Source organism: Zea mays, chromosome 1, assembly GCF_902167145.1.
Source record: "Zea mays cultivar B73 chromosome 1, Zm-B73-REFERENCE-NAM-5.0, whole genome shotgun sequence".
Lineage (NCBI taxonomy): Eukaryota > Viridiplantae > Streptophyta > Magnoliopsida > Poales > Poaceae > Zea > Zea mays.
Window position 1 is genome coordinate 181101419 of NC_050096.1, and position 22816 is coordinate 181124234.

At 44.8% G+C, this 22816-nt stretch overlaps 4 protein-coding genes across 4 annotated transcripts; 1 reads left to right on the forward strand and 3 right to left on the reverse strand.

Annotated features, from left to right (window-relative positions):
- Nucleotides 1-849: 849 nt before the first annotated feature.
- Nucleotides 850-5380, reverse strand: LOC100282864 (copper chaperone). Its single transcript, NM_001155770.1, has 3 exons — nucleotides 5208-5380; nucleotides 2779-2854; nucleotides 850-1219 (listed from the first exon to the last, which is right to left on the reverse strand). The coding sequence occupies exons 1-3, from the start codon at nucleotides 5214-5216 to the stop codon at nucleotides 1050-1052; spliced, it is 255 nt and encodes an 84-aa protein (NP_001149242.1). The 5' UTR covers nucleotides 5217-5380; the 3' UTR covers nucleotides 850-1049.
- A 693-nt stretch (nucleotides 5381-6073) lies between these two features.
- LOC100383715 (uncharacterized) lies at nucleotides 6074-9445 on the reverse strand. The gene is made up of 3 exons (NM_001176352.2): nucleotides 9290-9445; nucleotides 7003-8330; nucleotides 6074-6810 (listed from the first exon to the last, which is right to left on the reverse strand). The coding sequence occupies exons 2-3, from the start codon at nucleotides 8311-8313 to the stop codon at nucleotides 6268-6270; spliced, it is 1854 nt and encodes a 617-aa protein (NP_001169823.2). The 5' UTR covers nucleotides 8314-8330; nucleotides 9290-9445; the 3' UTR covers nucleotides 6074-6267.
- A 3402-nt stretch (nucleotides 9446-12847) lies between these two features.
- On the forward strand, nucleotides 12848-16955 carry LOC100282764 (uncharacterized). Its single transcript, NM_001155670.2, has 2 exons — nucleotides 12848-13103; nucleotides 15922-16955. The coding sequence occupies exons 1-2, from the start codon at nucleotides 13029-13031 to the stop codon at nucleotides 16744-16746; spliced, it is 900 nt and encodes a 299-aa protein (NP_001149142.2). The 5' UTR covers nucleotides 12848-13028; the 3' UTR covers nucleotides 16747-16955.
- Nucleotides 16956-17836: 881 nt separating this feature from the next.
- LOC542438 (cysteine synthase 2) lies at nucleotides 17837-22522 on the reverse strand. The gene is made up of 11 exons (NM_001111999.2): nucleotides 22381-22522; nucleotides 22201-22259; nucleotides 21980-22089; nucleotides 21606-21663; nucleotides 20445-20708; nucleotides 20214-20351; nucleotides 20061-20112; nucleotides 19421-19500; nucleotides 18853-18912; nucleotides 18608-18688; nucleotides 17837-18181 (listed from the first exon to the last, which is right to left on the reverse strand). The coding sequence occupies exons 2-11, from the start codon at nucleotides 22240-22242 to the stop codon at nucleotides 18089-18091; spliced, it is 978 nt and encodes a 325-aa protein (NP_001105469.2). The 5' UTR covers nucleotides 22243-22259; nucleotides 22381-22522; the 3' UTR covers nucleotides 17837-18088.
- Nucleotides 22523-22816: the final 294 nt, after the last annotated feature.

A 22816-nucleotide genomic window follows, 5' to 3' on the forward strand; every position in this document is an offset into this window, starting at 1 on the left:
TTGCCGCAATTTACCACGCCTAAGGTTAGGCAAGTTCGGTCAAGTTAGGTGTATGTTTGGCTTAAATCTACGGTAGTGTTAAGACTTTTCTCCTGATATGTAGGTCTCACTCATTACTGACTTGTAAAATTGTGGCAAGATTCCTTTAGACATTGTAAACTGTGGCGCGGATTCAAGCGTCTAACTTTAAACTCCTTAAGCAAGTGTGGCATAAAATTGTGTGGAAATTTTTGGCACATTAGATATGAAACCAAACAGATATCATGACAAAAAATGCAGTAGTCAATACCAGAGCAGGACCAGGTCCAACATTCCAACAAGGCGGCAGGCATGGTATCCCTCCTAGAGGTTTAGAGGTGTACCCCCCACCGAACGGCGTAGGAGTACTACGCTGTCGACAGGAGGACGTTCCAGGACCATGCAATGCAATGAAAGCTAGTAGAGTAGAGCCTAGGGAGAGGCATCTTCTGCTAGCCTGAGCCCGCAACCTTCATTTGTTTCTTCTCGCAATCTATATCAACGTTGCTAGCGCTGTGCTGTCACAATACCATCTCCAATTCATCCGTCCCTCTGCATTATTGCACGTGAAATTATCCAAACCCAAATACCCCCTTTCTCCATCCCAGAAACAATAAAGTGCAATTCTTGAACAGTGTCTCCATCTCCAAGAATGTAATTTTTCTCATTCCCACAAAGAAATGCTTTCGCTGGATAGACGAGGATCTGGCAATTGGACGGGACCATCATACCAGGCATGGAGCCATGGGAATGGGGTAACCGAGTTGAAGTAGCCTGGTGATGCTAAAGTCACCTCAGGTGATGATAGCACACCGTCAAAACCTTACCTTATGGAACACGACACATATATCATACAAATATTGGTTTATCATCTCCCCAAACTTACGAGAACATCACAGTACACGAATAGCAACTGTAAAATGTACAGACCGAGCTAGCAGTTTGCAATTATTTGTAACAGATCCAAGCTAAATACATTCACATTTTTTTTCTTTGCCGCCTTGCCGGGCACTTCCAGATCATCGAACCTGTCAGGCGGTGGCACCGGCAGGTGTGGCGGATTCACTTGTCACGGCCTCAGCCTCCCAGAACGAAGTCTTCTTGCCAGTCTTGGAAACAGTTTGCAGGACGGCGTCAGGTGTCACATTGCCCTTCACGGTGACCTTCTGTTCCATGATGTCTACGTCGTAGGACTCGACGCCTGAAGTAACCACAAGAACGATGCGTGCGTTTAGACTCAGATACTGTGAAGTACAGCGCATTTTCAACCAACTAAATTGCTTAGGAACAGATATAAGTATATGTATAGTTTTGCAACTACCACTGGGAAAACAAAGCAGATTGCAAAAATCAAAAGGGTCAAACTAATATTTCTCCACTTCTGTTGATGATTTCAGACTAGTGTCCAAGCAGTTCAAAGCAAATTGAAAAAAAAAGGCCCAAACTGAATCTAGTAATCTACTTCCAGTTCCACTGAAGTTGATAATTTAAGACTAGTATCCAAGCAGTTCAAAGCAAAGTGCAGAAAGAAAAAAACTTAATCTAGTATCTACTTCCACCTAAAGCTGACCAACAACACATCCGAATGTTGTTGTAACATGATCAAATGCATGTCACAGAAAGAAAATTACTCCATTTGTAAGTCATTTTGGCTTTTCTTGGTACATAGCTTTTGTTATGCACCTAGATATACAATATGTCTAGATACGAAGTAAAAGTTATTGTACCTAGAAAAGCCAAAAACAACTTATAATTAGGAATGGAATGGAAGGAGTAGCAAATTTAGAGGGCTAGCCAGCAGTAAAAATTCAGTACTCAGAACTTGCAGAGTGAATTTCGCCACAAAGCATTCTGTAAAACAGGGTCCATACAAATTGATTAAAAAAACTTTCTATTGCATTTCATGATCATTTGATTTCTTCTTTATCTGTTGGAATATTTCAAGTACCGCAAATATCGTGGGTAATACTTGTTTCAATTGTGGAAAATCATTAAAGCTGCTACTCGAACATCTGCAGATAGTAGACAATGCCTACAAAGTAGCTGTTCCATTATTTGAAACAAGATTCTTGATAGAAATGAAACAGCACTGGAGAAAATTCACTTAATCAGCACAAATCTTGGTAACTAGCTCCACTTGAAGAAAACTTGGAAAAGCAAGCATACTGCTGCTAAAATTCTGTAAGAGTGTAGGTCATATCATTGTGCTAGATTCTCGCCCAGAAGCAGTATCGAAGCATGGCCATGATTTGTTAACAACCAATTAAAGCTGACCACAAGGTTATCCAACTGCAGATGCAAATGCTAATAGATGCTAGAAGGAAAATACAAGTATTAAGCAAGAGTTACAAGCCAACCTACCTTCCCTGCCCAGAACCCACTTAACAGCTCCAACATAGCTTCACAGAGCCAAAAGGCTCAATCTAGTAACCTACTGATAGAAGAGAAACCCTACAGTACACACACAGTACATCTAATACCTACATCCACTTAAGTTGGTGATTTAAGACTAGTATACATGCAATTGGCAATTGCATTACAAGTTAGACACCAATAACATACCCGGATGCTGTAGCAACATGACTGAAATACATTTCAGATGATCAAAATATAGTAAGTTTAGAGTGCAGCGCCAGCTGCAAAGCATAGCCATGGTTTGTTGATATTCAATTAAACTCCTAGCGCAACACAGCCAATTCCAATCACAGCTTGCTAATAGCAGGTGATACACGTACTATTAAGCACGAGCAAGAAACCAACCTTCCATCTTGCCGAGGACCCGCTTGACAGCTCCAACACAGCCCTCACAGGACATGCCAACCTTGAGCACAACAGTCTGCATGCATCCAGGGGAGAGAAAAAAGAACAGTTGTAGGAATCAGTTGACAGTCAGTCTAATTTTACTTTTCATCGCCGAATGAACGAGAAAATAATTAAAGCATCGATGTGCTTCCCCTGGAACTCCATACACTTGATAGCTCCAGCAATTTGTATGGTTAGAGCTTTTACCAGTACGACCGAATGCACACGCTTCCGAATTTAATACCTTTGCCGGCCCTTCGTATTTACGTGCTGAAATACGAAACTAGTTACTCACTCCATCCCAGATTTAGGTCTTGTTTGTTTATCCTCCAGATTATATAATCCGGCTTAAATAAGTTAAAGAGCCAAACAGACAACACAGATTATTAGGTGGATTATATTATCTAGATACCTAGATTATGATAATCCATAAGCAGGTGCAGGTCATTAGGTGTTTATGTAATTCATAAGATGGATTATATAATCTTGGAAAGAAACAAACATGGCCTTATAAGTCGTCTTGGCTTTTCAGCATGGCTTGTGCTACGCAGCTAGACGTTCGCTGTGTCTTGGTTGGTGCCCGGTAAAGAAAAAAAAATAACTATTCTCTCCCTTCTTTTTTATTTGTCGCTGTTTAGATCAAAATTGAACTAGCGGGCGATAAATATTTGAGAACGGAGGGAGGTAGTGTGTAGTATGTAGGAGTATATAAAAAAGAGAATAAAAAATGATCTATAATAATTTCATAATTTGGAGCAGAGCAGGGGCGGAGGGCCCAGTATGGCCCAGTATTGCCTGGGCAATACCTTGGGCCGGCCCACTAATAGAATAGAGATTAGGGTTCGTCACGGCGTTCCGCACAGCCGCACTGCCAGCGTCCCGCACAGCTGCCTGCTCGGCCGCAGGCCGCTCCTGCCGGTGCTCCAGCCTCCAGGCCTCCAGCCGCTCGGAGCCTCGGACTCGTCACGCTCCAGCCGCCAGCTCCGGTGCTCCGCTGATCTGCTTGTCCGGTTGACCGGTTGTCTTGTCCCGCCGGCGGCCGGCTGCGGGCTGCTTGCCGCTTGGTCCCGCCGAGGCGCCGACCCGCATGGCCGCACGGCTGCCGCCTGCCGCTGCTTCCTGCTTGGCCGCACGTCTGCTTGTCTAGTTGTCTGCTTGGCTGATTGCTTAATGCTTAGTGCTTCTAGTTGTCTGCTTGCTTCGTGCTTCTATGCTTCTAGTTGTTTGATTGTGACTTGTGAGACTTGTGAGCAGAGCATAGAAAGGTCAAAGGTAGCTCATGAGTATTTATTTGATTACCCGCGTGAGTATTTTATTATGCGTGTCTAATCTAGTAGATTTTTCAATGTGCAGATTTTCCAATTTCTAAATAGCAGTCTTGGATACAAACAAAAACAAGACAAAGAATATGGCCCAAAAAAGTATCTCTCTATATTATGTGAACACTCCCTGTTGGCTGTTGTAATGTCTTCTAATTATCTAATACATGCTATATGCTTCGTAAAATGACAGATTTAAAGAGCTATTTCAGTCAAGCTTCTAGTGGAAGTAGACTAAGCACTCGCGCTGATGGAGTTTGCAATGAACCCAGAATACAAGTTGGAGTCCAAGAGAATAATAGTGAAGATGCCAATGGTGAAAATGTTAATGGTCAAGTCGAAGGTATAAATCAGTTCAACCCGGATCACATTATTTCTGATCCGGGACTTTGTATTCCAATGGATTCTTTTGCTCCTAATATTAGAGATGATGTTAGAAGGGCTTTCATAGCTAAAGGTCTGATTCTTTTGCTCCTAACTTATTTTTTCTTTTTTCCAGATTTTATTCGCCATATGACATTTGGTTGTAAATGGATTGTAATCAAGATGACTATTAAATAAGGTATTTTTCAACATCTATTACTTATTTTATAGCTACAAGTTGTTTTAAACTGTGTCATAAATTTTTAGTCTTAGTCGCGTTAGCAACACCTAAATTTTCTAGCGTCCTCCGCCACTGGAGCAGAGATAACACATCCGCATCCCATATAATCGTGTAGCATACCAGACGGGAGATGGATCCACCGCATCAATTAAAAAGTATGATTGTCGACGAGCATATATTACAAAAAAAAAATTAAGAGGATTTAGGTCATCCTTCGAGAGACGGATGCATAAAGCAGCGGAGACCCAAAACTGTCGAGAGCATCCATGGAGGGAGATGATCGACGCAACGCAAGGGTAGGCGGCAGGCCCAAAGGACCCCTTTACAGTGGATCTACGCGCACGGCGAAACCATTAACCGGCATCATCCCGTGAACGAAAGGGGACCGGCGAGTCGAGTACCTACCTACTCCAAAAAGATCTACTACCAATCGTTCCCGACGAGATCGGAAGGGGAGCATTTACCTGGGCCATAGCGCGAGAGGGGAGGAGGGTCGGGGCGGTTCGGCGGTGGTGGTGGAAATCTCCTGCCGGCGAAGGCGAAGGCGAGGGAGGACGGGGGAAAGATCTATCTGGGCCGGGAGAGAGGGACGGAGTTGGGTGAGGATATACAGGCGGCCGGTGGCGTCGGTAAACACGCAAGGGAAGGCGAGGCCAAGTCCTCTTTTCCCGTGAATGACAGGTGGGGCGTCCGGCCAACCGAGGTAGGTTTGCGTCATCGCGTTCGCGTGGGTGGTCGGGCGCCGTCGGTTCTGCGGTCAGACATTATTATTTTTTAGACTATCTCAACCACCAATTGCGTGCTGATTACTACTACTCCGTCCGGTTTCCTATTAGTTATCGTTTAGAACAACGACACGGTCTCCAAAATATAACTTTGACCAATGTTTTTTGTTAAAATACAAATGAACTCTTAATACATTTATACTTTTATAAAAGTACTTTTATGACAAATTGGTGCATATAAATATTAGGTTCCAAAACTAAATAACAAAATAGTTATTTGTAGTCAAAATTTTATAAGTTTGACTCAAACCTTATCTAAAACGACAACTAATAGGAAACCGGAGGGATTACTTATTACCAGCCAGATTAAAAGTACAAACTGGACAGATTAGCATAAAAAAAACTGAACTGAAGACTCTGTGATCATCATGCACACTAGCTTTCACAGTTTCGGTGCTCTCCAACAGCATCATCATCTTGTCATTCTCATGTATACACTTTTTCCGTTCTTTTTTATTTATCGCCGATTAGTTCAAAAATAAATTAATGGATGACAAATATTTAAGAATATGTAGTATAACTTAACATATATGTAAAACCAAGTTCGAAAATGACCCTCCTTTTTTCTTACAAAGGTAAGATCTTACGGTTACACTCACATGGAGGCATACGCTAAGGCCTTTCATTTGTGTCGAATTGCACCTAGAATCGTTCCAACTAATCAAAATTTATATAAATTAAAAAAGTAATCCAGTTAGAAATCGTTCGGACCCACCAATCCAGCAGAAACGAACCAGGCCTAAGTAGGTACTACGAAGTACAGCTCGTTACTGGGGTGGTGGTCCTGCTCCCAGCAAGCCAGCAACAGCGCCGCCGCGAACACCACCACCATAGCGCAGATAAAAAACCGAGCCGTGCTCCGACGACGGTTCGTCTCTCTTCTCTTGGCGATCCCAGTCACCTTCGGACGATGTTCAGCAGCGTCGTCGCATCGGCGTTCTTCGCACGGCGGCGGAGGAGGAGCTCGTGCGCTGTCAGAACAACAACGCCGGCTGCTGCTGCTGCTGCTGCTTGTGGCGAACTTCAGGTCTTCGGCCAGCGAGTCCCCGGTCCGTGTGCTCCACTGGAGGTTCCTCCTCTGCTGCGTCGAGCTGCAACAGCCTTTCCTTCCCTCGCATCCAGAGTTCTTTTGAAACGAAGGATGGTCCGGGCGCTGCGTAAACAACGTTAGAGCTGATCTTGGAGGCAGGCGGCGGTGTCCGTCTCTTTCGGAATCGCTGCAGTAGGCCAGAGACTGCAGCTGCTTCCTTGGAGTCGACAACGCTTGCCGTCTGCTGCACACCTGGAGGGTTCACAGGAAACAAACAAAATAAATAAATAAATAAATAAACTGTCAAGCATTCACTCTAATCTACAGATGGTGGTGTAACACCGTGGAACTTCTTGATCGCCATATATTCAACACTCACACAAGATTGTTTCTGGTAACCATTCAAGGAACAATGTAAACAGAAAACAAATATGCCATGTATACCTGATTAGCTGCCTGGGGCGTTAAACAGGCAGGACACGGATCACCGATTCTTGCCAGCACATCAGAGCGCCTCCTGCTCGACTTGACGAGATCAGAAGAATCAGACGGTGCCCAGGTACGGAAGAAACGCTCATCGTCGGACATCCCTTGCGAAAACTCAGATCCGCAGCTCCAAAGCCGGCGCCTCGCGCGCGTAGCTCCAAGAACACCAGTGCACTGTTGTCCACCTTGCAGCGGAGAGTTGAAGCCGTCAAACCCACGGACAGATCGCGTCTCACGAGGAGATCCGCTAGACCCACTGTCTCTGATACCCGCACGATCAACAGGGGAATTCGACCCCTTCCTGCTGTTCCCACCGCTGCAGTTTCCCAGAGGGCTAACGTTTCTGTGTGCCCCACGTTCCTCCTGCCTCATTAGTAGTAGCTTAGCAGTCTCGGCTGCCTGAGAAGCTGCGGCGCAGATATCTGGAGCGAAGCCGTCCTCCTGGCAGTGCTCCAGAGCATGGATGATGCTACTGATCTCAGAAGATATGGTCCTCACGTTCACGCTTCTCATGATCGAATGGATCATCTGAATCGACGACATGATCATCTGAGAACTGCTCGCCTCAGTGCTGCTACGATCCAGTACCTGCAAGCCCGACTTTATCAGCGTCCGTCCGTAAGGCTCCAGCGTCAGAGGACTGTGCTTTACCAGAGCAAGCACCAATCTAACATGCACAGCAGCAGTCTGGCAGCGAGGCTCCTCCTCCAGAGCGCCCGACACTTTCAGGCAGACATCGTTAACCAACTCGTTAGACGCAAACTGCCAGTTGTTGGACTGGACGAGGGCAGCGATGCAGAGAGCTGAACCGGAAGAGACGCTCTTGTTGGCGTGCATCAGGCAGTCTGACAGGGGGCGGCAGAGGGAGCTCATGGTCTCGGACTTCTCTTCTTCCCTGCCCAGAGGGTCGATGCAGTAGCGAGACAACGTGCAGACCACCTTGGAGCAACCGGCGCAATGCGAGGGGGTGCTTGAACCTGACGCCATGATCCTGACGACGGCCGAGACGATCTGCCCGATGTGCGGTACGATGCTGCGCCCGTGAGCTTCTGCTGCGGTCTCGAAGATGCACAGGATCTCCTCCTCGGAGTATGAGGAGGATGGCCTGTCGGGAGCGCACAGACGGGCGAGGAACGGAGGGAGTGTGTTCGCGTCTAGGTCTCTCACGTACTGCTTCAGCCCTCTGAAGGCAGGCGGCTTCTTGTCGACGGGGTCCGTCGTAGAAACATCCGGTTCTGCGTACTCGTCCATTGCAAGACTTGTAGCCATTGCATACACTCGATTCACTGGAGATGCAAAGTACAAGCTGTTAACGAAAGTAAACGCTGCATGTAGCTTTGAGGAGGGAATAAATTGATCAGAAGAATCTGAGTCGTATGGTTTCTTCAGTTAAAGCATACCAAAATGGGAACATAAAACTTGTTCAGATTTGCTGCCTCACTAACAATACATAAACAAAGTATGCTTATTATATAACAACAATAACACATAACGCCAGTAATAACTAAGAAAGAAAGAGCGTGACCAAAGTAATAACGAAATAAAAAAAATAATGAAATAAGCATATGATGCTAATTCAGAGGCTCAGAGCCAGAGTAATAATGAAACAAGGTGCTGAGATTGTTTAAGTTCAGCCGTAATCAAATACTACATTGGAAATGGATGCTGGTTTATTCAAACTTATTATCGCTATACTAGAATATGAATCATTACTGCCATATATGTTACCGTTCATGAACCAAACAGCACCTAAAAAGCAATATGATGTTAATCCTTTTAAAAAACAAAGATTTCGGTTTATCATTCAAAGAAACAGCACCAAAAATAATCCTGTAAAAATAATTACTACTTGGCAGACGTCATCGGAACAACACCGCCCCTGAAAGCAAGGCGAAACCCCAAAACCTCACTCGAACCCGCCCAAGAATTCAAAGTAAACGGCACACTCGCAATGAAAATGAAATCTACTGATACGCCAACCAGACCAGGACCAATCTTCATTCATCTTGCACGCTACCGAGGAGGGGTGGGGGGCGCAATCGAGCAGAACAAGAAGCCAGTAACCGTGCACGCCGCGGATTATTTTTCCGCACCAACACGAAGCAAGGAGACCGCACCGGCCTCAAATCTCCCCTAGTCTAAGTGATCGAGACAGAGAGGACGGTTCGGCTTGTGGTTCGAAGATCCCACAGACCAAACCCCCAACGTCCGGCAGAGAGCAGAGGAGGTTAGGGTTGTTCCTTACCGACGAATCCCGGTGGATCCCGAGGCGGGAGAGGATGAGGAGACGCACGACGATGACCAGCGAGCGAGGAGTTGTTGCGGCGAGGAGACGGGTCGCCGCTGCCGTTGCACTGCACGCCCGGCTCTGCGGGGGTTGGTGGGTCGGGGCGGGTTCGGCGGAAGAGGAGGCGGCGGTCGGAGGGAGGGAGAGGGAGCGGCAGTTTGAGTTTTTCGATTTCTTTTCGAGGTGTCGTCTACTAGATGCTTTCGCTTCGAAGTTTGGGCCCTGCCTATTTCGGCCCAACGTGGAGAGGCGCGAGGCCCCGTACGGTCGATATTTTTTTACTATTTATTTATTTTATTTCCAAAAATATGGTTGGCATACTATGCACGAACCCGGGACCCACCGTTTCTCTACCGATAAAAGTGGTAATCTGATCTGTTAGAATAAATTTAATATTTTTAAATAAATATATATATAATTTGATATTAATTTTTCTTATGTTATTTTAAGATAGATGTCTGTTTCTTATGTATAAAACCTGAACTGCTTGGACACCGGCTGAGATCTGGCTGCTTTCGAGTGATTGGTTTGGCTGTGCTTCATCTAACCTTAATCCACTCGGCTTGGTTTATTTGGTTGTCTTCTTTGCGGTGAGTTGTGTCAAGTCTGGGTATGTATAACTTTGAAACATCAGTTTAATTTTTCATGTATAAAAAACGACTAAGAGATTGCATAGTACAACCTTAAGACTCTAAATCAATGTATCTAAAAGACAATATATATAAAAAGTCATAAAAAACAAACTCTTTGCGCTCTTGTATTTTTTTCACGTAAATCCTAAGGGACCTCGTATTAAATAGAGTTGTACTTGCCTCACGGGACGAGATACAGGCTGATGTCTCTCAGGGGAGTAAACCTCGTGTGCAAGAAAAAGAGTCATGACGTTATTGCTTTTGACCTGCCATAGTTCCCTAGAAAAAATAAACTGATTTAACCATGATAATCAGGGGACTACACGGAATTCAAACGCCGAGCTCGATTCGATGTCTCAAGTTTGAGATCGGTGTTACTGTACTATAGTGTTACCGTACTATATGTTGTGCCTCCTGAATCTTATAGTGTTACTAGTCATGTGTTTGATTTGAGGTTAAAGTGAGATGAGACCAGGACGACATTGTCTTCTCGATTTTTTTTGGATCACGCCGCCGCCAAAAACTAATCCGGTGTTTACCTCGCATCTACGTGACTCTTATAGAAATTGTGGCCGTCTTCTTCAATCTCTTTATGTACATCCAACTAAGCACACCCTAAACGAGAGGGTTGTGTATGTCTCATCGTTAAGCCTGCTTTAAATTTGTGCAGCGGCTGTCCAGCTTCTGAAAACGATACCCAACTCATCAAAAGCTTGTCAAATGCCCTGAGACCTGACGCGGTGCACTTGTTGATGTCATATAGACCTCGTAGGAGCCTATACATACTCTGTCCATCAGTTCCCATAGACCTGGTGTGCTGCAACCAACACAAAAAATGTAGTGTATGTACTCCTTGGCATGCTATGGTACTGATGAAAAGATCCGGACTTTTCTTTTCTTTTCTTTTTGATGGTGTATGCTGAACCATTGTACGGTAGTCTTGTTCATTTCCGATTTTTTATTGTCGCCGCTGAATTCCCGTCTGATGAGCTGGGACATCATGTGACACAAATTTCGTATTTTTTTTCTTTTCTTTTATTTTCCAACTGGGGTCTGATTGAAAGCCTGGATAATAAAAAAACGCACTTTTACCAGCACCAGCCTGACCTGGCGCGCGCGCGCGCGCGCGCGCGTGTGTCTGGTCAAACTGGCAAAGCCAGGAAACGAGGACGAACGAAATGCCGTGATGGCAGCAGGAGAGGAGAGGAGAGGAGAGGAGAGCATCATCAGTTTCTTCTCTCCTCGTTCCTTTCTACACTAAAGCCCGCTGTAAAATCTGCAGAAGCTTCCCTAGTTCTTTCCACTTCCACCCCACACAACAATTGCCTACTTTCCAGTCTTACCAAATTTCGGGCCATGTTTGAAAGAACCTAGTTTTTAAAAACTACTACTAGCTTATAAAAATTAAGGTGTTCCAAACATATCAGTTTATAGCTCAGTTTATATAAATTAGATTATCAGTTTTTAAAAAAACAAAAAATGACCTCTTCTAGCTAAAAAGATAAAAAACTAGTTTCTTAAGACCATGTTTGGCATAACTGTTGTTTGTTGAAAAAACAGCTTACCTAAGAAGTCGGTGAAAAACATCTGACTGATTTCAGTTCATCCTTAGAAACACCTAAACTCATAAGTTGTCTGTTTGACAGAGCTTATGCTTAAATTTATGAAGAACCTAAAAATAAGTTGTTACAAATAGAGCCTAAAAACTAGGTCAGGCCTAAGTTACATTTGTTTTGTTTTCCACGCGTTTGGCGTCAGCATGTAGGCCCTGTTTGGCACAGCTTATTTTCAGCTTCTTCACAAATTTAAGCTGAAGTCCTGCCAAACAGGCAGCTTCTGCAGCAGCTTATCAGTTCAGCTGCTTCTCAAAATAAACTAAAAGCAGCCAACAAGCAGAAGCTGCTTTTTACCAGCTTATCAGATAAGCTGCTTTTTCAACAAGCAGCAGCTGTCCCAAACAGGGCCATAACCTGACGAAACTGAAACGCCACACAAGAAAACCGGGGCAGCCCGGCACGCCGTATCCGTTTCAAATCCACCGCACCACCCTAGGCAAATCCACCGCACCACCCTAGGCCCGGCACAAAAAGGCCATATTGCCAACATTTTTTTTCTATTTGCAAAAAGAAAAAAATGGCTCCATCAATTCATAATTGATAGATGGATGTGCATCAGTTAACATCTACACTAGTGTGTTCTATATAATTATCATTCTGTCTTATGCAATTGATGTAGTGATACTATAATGAATCACCCAAGATTTTGATTTCCAAAACAGCTGTCTTGACACGGTGCTTCCCCTCTAAGAAACTTCCTTTTTAGCACATTTTTTATTTTATCACAAGTGTTTTTTCTCGTTTCTATTTCTTTTTACCCGATCTGCACTAATAGATTGGTTTCCATCTGATATATTTCCAACAAAAAAACAAAACTTGAAAAGAAATGAAACCGAAACTATCAAAAGCTCCCATGCCATGCAAACCGACCAAAAAAACCGAGGGTGAATATATGAATGGATTGAAGCAGCGTATCCTAAGCAAGCAAATAAAATAAATACAAAAAATGTGAAAAGGAACATGGAAAACCACATACAGTTGTTGCCCAACACACACAAAATTAGAGGAACCCAACGTCTGTAACATATCATGTGCACAAGATCTTCTTCGTACATAATTGTATAGGACTAATCGAGATTCTTTATCTAACCTTTTTTGACTGATGTATTTTACGATAAACCCGCATATTTAGCTAAAAGTTTTTCTCGCTCGTGAGTCCTGTCTACCTATATATTTGAAAAAAAGAGAAATTATCGTCGTATATTTAGCTAAAAGTCGTTGAAAGATAATTTTGTGTATATATATATCGACCTTGTGCACGTCATACGTTTCCTCCCATAAAAGCCTCTCCCTCCGCTAGTCCGCTCTCAAGTAAAAAGCTCCCGAAATCCCCTCACCTACTCCTCTCCCTCTCCCTCTGGCAGCGCCGCCTCGCCGGCGGTTGCCTGCCTGCACCTTCGCCCCCCGTCTCGACCTCGACGCGGCCTCCGTTCCTCCGCGAGACGCAGCATGGATGTGCGCCCTGCGAATGCGGCCGACGACTCGTCTCTCGGAGACCTGTTCCCGCACCAGCCCGCCGGTTTGGTCAGTCCCCTCGCCGCCTCCCCTCGCGCTAGTGCTCCCTGTTACCCTCTTGGTTTGGGTGGGTTTTGTGTCGCTTAGAAGCCGGCCTTTGGGGGCGCTGTGTGCTGCAAGAAAGTGGAACAAGGGGCGGTCTTTCGTTGCTTCTCTCTTGCGCCCTCTTGAGAGAGGCAGGGGTTTAGGCCGGCGTCGCCTGCTGGAGAATTTCGGTGTCTGTTGCGCGGATTGTTGTCTGCGGAGGTCTGGGTGCCCGTGTTCTTCCCTCCGTCGCAGGCTGGTAGCGGTTTTGGCCTGCATGTTTGGGGGGAAGAAGCGGTTGCTTCACCTCCGGGCTCTTCGTTGCCTCATTCCGCGTTTTGGAGCGGTTTTTCTGTGCTTTTGTTTAATTTCCTGTCGACTAGACGGTTCCTTTGTTTTGGGTGGAGTGAATTTACCGTGCAATTCAACTGTTCTTTGCGCTGAAGAACTGTAAACACCCCCCCCCCCCCCCCCCCCCCTCTTTGAAATAATAAGCGTTCAGGGGAGGAAATTTCCCCCAGGAGCAATCGGGCGGTTTGTGCCGTGCTGTGCTCATGCCATGGCATTATTCTCGCAATGAAGCAATGGAGAGGCGTGTCCTTTTTGGCCATTTCTGACCCTGTGAGCTCATGCAAAAGAGCAAGACAAGATCGGGGCGAGAAAATGTGTGCTTGCCACTACCTTTATTGTTGATGTGCATATGTTCCTTCCCTCCTGAGTCCTGACTCCTGTCATGGTCATTGCGTAAGTGCATCCTGTTGTTTAATAATACCCTTTGCTCCTCACTGTTGTATGATGCCTACCTGATTGTGACGGTGATATTTCGGTTAGGTGTCACTTGGAGTGGGGACTTAGGCCCTGTTTGTTTCCTCCTAGGATTATATAATCCAGCTTATTAATTACATAAGCACCTTATGATCTACTTATGGATTATCATAACCTATGCATATAGATTATATAATCCATCTAATAATCTATGTTGTTTGTTTGCCTTTTAACTTATTTAAGCTGTATTATATAATCTAGAGGGTAAACAAACAGGGCCTTAATCACTAGAGACATCGACAAGCAGTCTCTTTGAAAATTATTCAGTTTCTGGGTGGAATTCTGATGTTGGACATTTAGAACACAAGGAGATATCAGTTTTAGTGCACCCGCATTCCGAGACAGTGACAAAGGGGTTTGTTTGAAAATTATTCAGGTTTTGGGTGGGATTCTGGTGTGTGTTGAGGGATTAAAGAGGATATCATTTCTTTCTGCAACTTAGGCCCTGTTTGGAAACACCTAGTTTTTAAGAAACTGTTTTATAGAAATTGAGGTCGTTCCAAACATACTAGTTTATGACTCAGTTTATAGAAATTAGATGCTCAGTTTTTTTAAAAAACCAATAAGCTGGCCTCTTCTAGCTTAAAGATAAAAACTGGTTTCTTAAAAACTGGGTTGCTTCCAAACAGGGCCTTAGTCACATTCTTCTGTTTATAAGACATGCTTTGCAGCTACAGTTTAGTTCATCCTGTTTGCAGCATTTACGGTTGTTCATTTGATCTTGCACTGGCTGTACTGCTCAATTAATTAGCTTGTAAATGAGAAACTGCCATGGTTGGTTTGCGGTTTCGTTGAAAAATTATTCAGGTTTTTGGATGCTATTCCGTTCTAGAGCTTCCAGAATCCAAGGAGATATTGTTTTCCCTGCATCCCTGTTTTGGACTATAAGACGTACTTTGTGGTTGTCGTTTAGTTAATCGCTTTTCTATTCGGTATTCATTTCATCGCGTTCCAGCTGTAACGCTTAACTAGATTGCACTAACTGAGAAACTGATGTAGTTGTTTGCTGTTTGTTTTCAAATTATTCAGTTTTTGAGTGGTATTCTGATGTCAAACTTCCAGAATTCAAGGATATATTCTTCGCATTCCTTTTGTCACATTTTTTCTGTTTTTATGACATGCTTTGCGGTTGTTGTTTAGTTCATTCTGTGTGTAGCATTTAACACCATTCATTCCGTTGTGCACAGACTGTAACACAAAAGAAAAAGATTGTAACTGAGAAACTGCCATAGCGGTTTCTGCTGGCACATTGACAACTGTAAATGCAGGATGTTTCTGTTCAAATATCTCCTTTTGGCAAATTTATTTCCATAAATCCCTACATGATCCCCATGCTTCATGATTTTGGTTATGAGAATTTGGTCTATATTAGTATTTGTTGTTATAGAATCTGTTGGAGAGGAGAGCTTGATTACTCTTCCTTGCCTCGGAAGTCTTACCGGAACAATCGGCATCAGAGTGGCTTTTCACATTTTTATAGGCCCTAGAACTAGAAATTCTGCTCATGCTTTTATCCTTGTTATAGATGGGCAGCCCTAGTCCCAATGAGTCACTAGTTTGGTGTTCGAAGCAGCCTCTCCGTATTTGTGGGGGAAGCGCTTTTCTAGGCCTCACTCATGTATAGCAGGAGCTTAAAACTGAACTGTTGGTAGCTCTGTTCTTAAGGCGTCGCCTAGGCGTCCAGGCGGTGGTCAAACGCCTAGGCGCCTTGCCCGCCTACCTCGCCTAGGCGTCGCCTAGGCGCCGCCTAGGCGTCCAGGCGGTGCTCCAACGCCTTGGACCGCCTTACCGCTTTAAAAACCATGGTTGGTAGTTATTTTTGCCATTGCATTCTTACTTACTGTTTCCATGCCTTGTTATTCTTCCTTATCAAATTGAACCATGTAGAATCAGAGCTTAGAGCTGCACTGTTGGTAGTTATTCTGGCCATTGCATTCTTACTAACCGTTTCCATGCCATGTCATTCTTTGCTTCGCAGGAGAGTGACGAGAGCAACACAGAATGGCTCTCTGGTTACGTAGAGGACTGCTTTTCGAGCTCCACGTCGTACACAAATCCCGTCTCTGCAATGGCAAGCGAGGGTGTCGGAAAACCAAAGCTACCTCCACCACCATCCTCCAACGGCAGGAGAAAGAAACGGAGCTTGGCCTCCGTCATGACCAACGGCGACTACCAACAATTCGTCCTCCCGCTGTACGTCGAGCCACCGCTGATCCTGATCGACCAGAAACACTGGATGGCAGAGAGCGAGCTGATCCACCCCAAGAAGGACGACGACGACCGAGAGGTTTGCCAGCAACAAGGGCAGGAGCAAGAGAAGGGCGTGCCGCGGCTGGTGAAGATGTGCAGCAACTGTCTGTCAAGCCAAACGCCACGGTGGAGGGACGGGCCGTCGGGGCGCCAGATGATGTGCAGCGCATGCGGCATGAGGCTCAAGCCAGAGACCAGGTTGTCAGCCGAGCAGCAGTGCGGCCAGGAAGAACCCACCAGGAAGGAGCAAGAGCCAGACAGGAAGAGGAAGAAGGCGGCCAAGAAGACGTGCTACGAGAGCAGCGACGCCCCGCCGTCGTCGGACCAGCAAGAGAAGCGGTGCGCCCACTGCCTGTCCTCCAAGACCCCGCAGTGGAGGGCGGGGCCTCTGGGGCCCAAGACCCTGTGCAACGCCTGCGGCGTCAGGTTCAAGTCCGGCAGGCTGCTGCCCGAGTACCGGCCCGCCAACAGCCCCACCTTCGTGAGCTGCTTGCACTCCAACTCCCACAAGAAGGTCATGCAGATGCGGCAGGCCGTCGCGCAGCAGCAGTGAGGCCGACGTCTCCCGGAATCTATCGTTGGAAGCGCGTTAGGGGATCTCTTAGATCGTAGCTTAGTCGATGCTCAGAGAGGATGAGAACAGAGACTTTGGTTATAGTAGTAGTAGGCAATCGTCGTTAGCTCTAGCGGTGTTCTAGCTCAGACTGATTTGCTCGGTGTTTTTAGACGTCGGATTCAATACAATCTCGATGTTGTCCTGAATTGTGCTATGGGTTTTCGGTCCATTAGATGTTCAAGGTTTCAATTGGGAACTCGGTGTTTAAAGAGAATTGCTATGAAAAGGCATCAGTTCCTGGAAGATCTGGGGTTGTACGTTGCCTGGCGCGATCTCGTCCCAGAATCAATGGCGCGTTTTTCTGGCACCAAGACCTCCAGGTGCAGTGCTTTGCTTTGCTCTGAACCAATGGCAGCAGGTTCAGAACACAGGTATCTGCAGGTCAAGGTCGTCCAAGTATCTGCTACCAAGCTGCCTTTGGGAGGTAGAGGCACTTTTCAACTTTTGTGTTGCGCGTGGATTTGTTCGAATGCCCTTTAATTCTTTTCATCTCTGCTTTTAAGGCAGAACGCAACGATGGGACGCAAAAGTACTCGTCTTCGTCCTGGTGTTGAATTGGAGTTCAAGCTAGGTTTAAACTTTGTACCAGTACCCAAGTTCCAAAGGAAAGCTCAGGCCTGCATTTTTGACATCTAGCTCCAAGGCATCGACGGTGTGATCCGGCGATCTTTGGTCAAGTTTCTGTGGCTGCAAGAACATGGCTGGCAGCACTGGTGCCTGTACCCTGTTCTGGCACTGCCAACAGACTCCAGCGCTTCCAGGACTGTAGTGGCCCTGCTGCATTTACATACATCTTTTTTACTGTTGGCGCTCTCCTGTCCTGCTGCCAAAACCATTTTTTTTTTGCTGCAGCAAGTCAATGACCAAGCACATCAGTGCTGCTCAGTTCAGCTCCGCGTGAGCGTCACTGGCCATTCTTCAATGCAATTCTCTGACGGCATATACATACATATATATATATATATATATATATATATATATATATATATATATATATATATATATAACCCCCACAGCAAACCATCCATGCAAGAAACACACTGTACTGCTTTTATTTCACAGTCTGACGCGATATACAGAAATACAACGAGTGTCAAAACAGTAGTAAAATATCACAAGTCTAAAAACGACGTGTTCTCCAGCGACAACAGTGGGCTGGACACCATCGGCAGGGAAATGTACGTCGAAATCAACAGAAGGCACCCGAGCTTTATTTTTCTGTGATGGAAATGGTGAACGTCTCAGGAAATAGTTTGCCAGAAGCCCAGAATTTTGTGCTCTAGGGCTCGACCACCATGCTCTCCGCTTCCTTCTTGATGGACTGGAACAGCACCGATGAGAGGTAGCGCTCGCCGAAGCTCGGGAACACGACCTGCGTTGAGGAACAGATTGGTTTTTACAATTTGGAAATAAAAAATCTCTGAAATTCAAGTAAAACTGGGCGTCAAAGGAATATACAATTTAGTTTTTTTAACTGATGGATAGTCTAGTCTAGTCGCCTGAAAAGTTGGGGCCTGTTCCGCTCAACTTATCAGCCGGCTGCTGCGAAGAACTTGGGCCCAATTTTCTCGGTCCAGCCAAACAGTTAGGGCCATCAGAAGTCACAGCCCAATTCAGGACTCAAAAATTCACTAAAACCATCACTGAGAAGCGCTGCACCAATGATGTTGCGTTGACGAAACCACTGAGTTTGCCCCCCACCCACCCCAAACGTCTGTGTTTCATTAGATCATATGAAAAAGAGCTACGAACCTTAAAGCGCGAGAGAAATTCAGAGGGAGGAAAATGAAACACTTACAACAAATAGCTTTCCGGCGTTTTCTGGCCTCTTAGCAAGCCTAACTGCCGCAGCTGCAGCTGCACCAGAAGAGATTCCAACCTACAGAAGAATACACCATCAACTAACTAGGCATGCAGATTGATAGTACTTAGGGCCCTCCTGTTTGTATGCGCTAGAGCTAATTTTGACTAATTTTTAGCTAGCTAGTGAGTAGCTCTTGTATCCAAAAAATGCCCTTAATAGTAGAGGACAATGAGACCTACCAACAACCCTTCTTTCAGAGCAAGAGCCTTGGCAGTCTCGATAGCTTCATCACTTGAAACCTGGAAACAATTAAATGCGCCAAAAGGTTATGCCACTTAAAAGAAAGCAAACGCAAAGACGTGCGAGTACAACATAAAGATAAATGTTGATCAACCAAACAATTCTGTTGATGAGGGAAAATCAGTACTTGCAACCAAACAATTCTGTTGATGAGGGAAAATCAGTACTTGTAACCAAAGAGTAAAAGATAGCATGCTTGTTTATTTACTTCCTATGATCCCAAATATGTCTGAAATGATATTGGTATGATCTCCAGTGGAGCACTTTGACTAATATACTATGAATATATACTTTTTTCAATAAAATAGAAAAAAAGTTATTACACAAATATTTTTCATGATAAATCTAGCAATAACAATCTTATGATGCCTCCATATGGTTCTTAGAAATCAATGGTCAAAGCTAAAAAAACTGTAACCAACAATTCTAAACGGACTTATACATGAGATCAGAGGTAGTATGTCCTTTACTCCTTTCTACAGCCCAACTTAATACAGGAGAACATACCTGTAGAGTTTCATCAAGGAGATCAACATCCAAGACTCCAGGGATAAAACCAGCTCCAATTCCTTGAATCTTGTGTGGTCCTGCATTATGAGCACTTAAATCTCATGAGTCCAAAACAAGCAGCATCAATAATTTGTTGGCAGAAAATGGTTCACAAGGTCATTTCAACAAAAGAGATCTGTATTTGTATAGTTGACCCCCCCCCCCCCCCCAAAAAAAAAAGGCCTCCTTACAAGGGTCACATCAGAAATTATTAGCTATCTGATAATTCTTGTTTCAAACCACAAGTCCACAACTACCTGGATACCATCTGTTATATCTCCATCATTTTAAAATACTTCACATGCACATGCCCAAGTGCTAAGAAAAAAGGGCAGACCCAGTGCCAGAGGCTCCCACATGAGTGGGGCCAGGGAAAGGATAAACCGAAACAAGCCTTACCGCAAATGCGGAGAGGCTGCTTCGAACACACGAACCGGTGAGTCAAGCAAAGCAAATAATAAAAGGGAAAGTTATGCAATTTTCTTAGATTTTGGTAACCATGGGAAATCAAAGCGCACTAAGAAATTTATACTACCATACACTCATAACAATAAAAAAACAATGTACATTGGAACATATTCAAGATGCAAAAAATTACCAGGTTTTCCACCATTCAAAACAGCACTCTCCACTGGCTCCACACCATAGAGCTGCATAAAGATAAATAAATAAATAACATCTAACTCGTTTGGTACCGTGAAAAAAAAAAACAATTATCAAGGTGTCAGCTAAAACTGCCACACATACTTACCTTGACATTAGGATTTTGCTCTCTGAGGTATCGCCCAGTACCGGTGATGGTACCTCCTGTCCCGATACCAGATACAAGGCCATCAATTTTTCCTGCTGTAGCTTTCCAGATTTCAGGCCCAGTAGTCTCATAGTGAATCTGCATAACATATTTCAGCATGAGAATTCAGAAAGAAACGTCAACATGGCCAACAGAAAGTTGACTGAAAACAAATGATATGTTATGTTGCACCTTTGGGTTAGCTGGATTTTCAAATTGTTGAAGAATGTACGAGTTGGGTGTCTTTGCTTGTATCTCTTCCGCTTTCTTGACAGCTCCTTTCATTCCCAAGAGTGGGTCAGTAAGGACAAGTTCAGCACCAAAAGCCTTCAATATGATCCTCCTCTCCATGCTCATGGAGGCAGGCATTGTGAGTGTAAGTTTGTAGCCCTTGGCAGCAGCCATAAAGGCCAGTCCAATGCCTGTGTTGCCGCTAGTTGGTTCAATCAGAACACTCTGGCAAAATTGAAATGGAAAACGAAATATTAGTACTACTCTCTAATATGAACATTCTGAAATTTATTACTTAACTCCCTTGCTGAAACTGCTATAGAGACTTGGTTACACCATGTATAGAAAAACAATAATTTTTAATCTCATAGATGGTCAAAACTAGATAAGACACTCTAGCAGGTCATTCTACCACCACCTATCAAGCCAAACAAAAAGGCTTCTGTTTTGTGCCAGAACAATTCAAAATGTTTTTTTTCTAAGATGGGAGTTAACAATACCAGGTTAGGCACAATGGCCGCTAGGTCATTTCCGATGCAGGATAATAATAACAATTGGATTCTTCATCGAGAACTAGGAGCTGTATGCTGCTGTAGGATGGGGGAAGAGCTATCCAACAACTGTAGGTTATAATTGCAACCGAAATGGAGAAGGAAGAAATCGATTTGCCTTCCTCTAAGAAAATATATAAAGCAAGCTTGCTTCTTGTACTTAAAAATTAAAATATATATACTCCATTAAACAAAGGTTCAAAGCACTATGTTAGTGATGTCCGTTGTACTCTATCTAACAGTTGAACAGATCAGAGCAAACACTTTTAAATGAAGCATCTGCTCCATGAAGACACTACTAGGTACAAAGCAATGCAGAATAAACTAATAATCCCGAAACAACCGCCTGATATGGAGACCCAGACAACCACATTAGATAACTTTCTCATGCAAGCGTGATGCTTGAGGATGAAAATGGCAGCCAGCTCATGCTTCTGGATTAGGCTATACAAAATTAGCGTTCCAGTTGAATATAATATAAGGCAGTGGGCATTGGGCAAATCGAGAGCCCAATCTATTTCCCTAGGACAGGAACGACAAAGAATATGCTCCTAAAGGTTCAGTTACCCACCACGCCTGGAGTAATCAGCCCTTTCTCCTCTGCGTCCGTGATCATGCTGTAGCCAATCCTGCACAAATACATCACGCAGATACAATATTTAAGGTCGAGATACTGAAGTAAGGTAAAAGGAAGAACATAACTTTCAGTCAAATGATAAGGGGAAAAGGTTAAAATCATTAGTGCAATACTCTAGCGAGACATCGACCTGAAGTTAATATACACTCAAAATAATAAGGAGAAATATGATTTTTTACAGAAGCAAAACATCCCTGAAGTTGAAAAAAAAGAGCATTCGGTCAGAGAAAGAAGAAAGACCGTCACCCCTCGTGCTACAGTAGCAGGGGTGGGGAGTGGGAGAGCTCCTTCAGAGCCAGAAGCACTACCTATCCTTGACGCTGGAGCAGGGCTCCATGGACTCGAGCTTGGCGGCGACGCGGCCGACGCACCCATCGGTCACCTTGTTGAGGTACACCAGCGGCGTGTTCCCGATCAACTAGGCATCACAAAAGATTTAGCTTCTACAGGACCATACCCGAAAAATAACCGAATCTGCCCCACGAAAGAAGGCGGCGGAAATCGGGACGAAATGGGTGGCGGCACCCACCTCGGTGACGTCCTTGGCGATCGACGGCGAGGCCTCTCCCATTGGGTCACGTCACGAAGCTGCAAATCCAAGGGGCGGATGGGGGGAAGGGGATGAGAACTTATATCCAAGATAGAAACACCAACAGTGATTTGGTTTGATTCCCCAGCGAACAAGCGAGAACAGCGATAGGAAACGTACGGGTTCGCCGCAGAAAATCCTTCGAGATTTCGAGGAGTGGCGGTTCTCGTCGGAGTTGGAGCTTTGGAAGAAGCCGCTGGAGATGGCGGCTGCCTGGCTGGTGGCTGGCTTTATGCACGCAAGGTTGCTGTCGCAGAGGAACAGCTCGGGGCGCCTGGTCCAAGGTGGACCGTGTCACTGCAGGTGAGGGCCTCACGGGGATGGCTGGTGCACGGGACGTGGCACGGAGCGGAGGCCGACGGCGTTCGTTGAATCTGGATGGCGTATGGCTCTCGGATCAGAACTCGAGCACCAGGAGGCTCCTATTGTTCCACCGTATATTCCTATCTATATTTTAAACTTTACTCTATAATAAATAAACTAGTCAGTTGCGTGCATGCTTTATTACGGTTGTTATATCATATAAATACATATTAAAATATTTATTTTAATATAA

Coding starts and splice junctions, on each gene's coding strand:
- LOC542438 (NM_001111999.2), bottom strand. CDS start 22,242: ATGGGAGAGGCCTCGCCGTCGATCGCCAAGGACGTCACCGAG. Junction 22,090..22,200: donor TCGCCAAGGACGTCACCGAG/GTGGGTGCCGCC, acceptor TGTGATGCCTAG/TTGATCGGGAACACGCCGCT. Junction 20,352..20,444: donor AAAATCCAGCTAACCCAAAG/GTGCAACATAAC, acceptor TATGTTATGCAG/ATTCACTATGAGACTACTGG.
- LOC100383715 (NM_001176352.2), bottom strand. CDS start 8,313: ATGGCTACAAGTCTTGCAATGGACGAGTACGCAGAACCGGATGTTTCT. Junction 6,811..7,002: donor CGCCCCAGGCAGCTAATCAG/GTATACATGGCA, acceptor TGAACCCTCCAG/GTGTGCAGCAGACGGCAAGC.
- LOC100282864 (NM_001155770.1), bottom strand. Junction 1,220..2,778: donor GGTCCTCGGCAAGATGGAAG/GTTGGTTTCTTG, acceptor TGGTTACTTCAG/GCGTCGAGTCCTACGACGTA.
- LOC100282764 (NM_001155670.2), top strand. CDS start 13,029: ATGGATGTGCGCCCTGCGAATGCGGCCGACGACTCGTCTCTCGGAGAC. Junction 13,104..15,921: donor CGCACCAGCCCGCCGGTTTG/GTCAGTCCCCTC, acceptor TTTGCTTCGCAG/GAGAGTGACGAGAGCAACAC.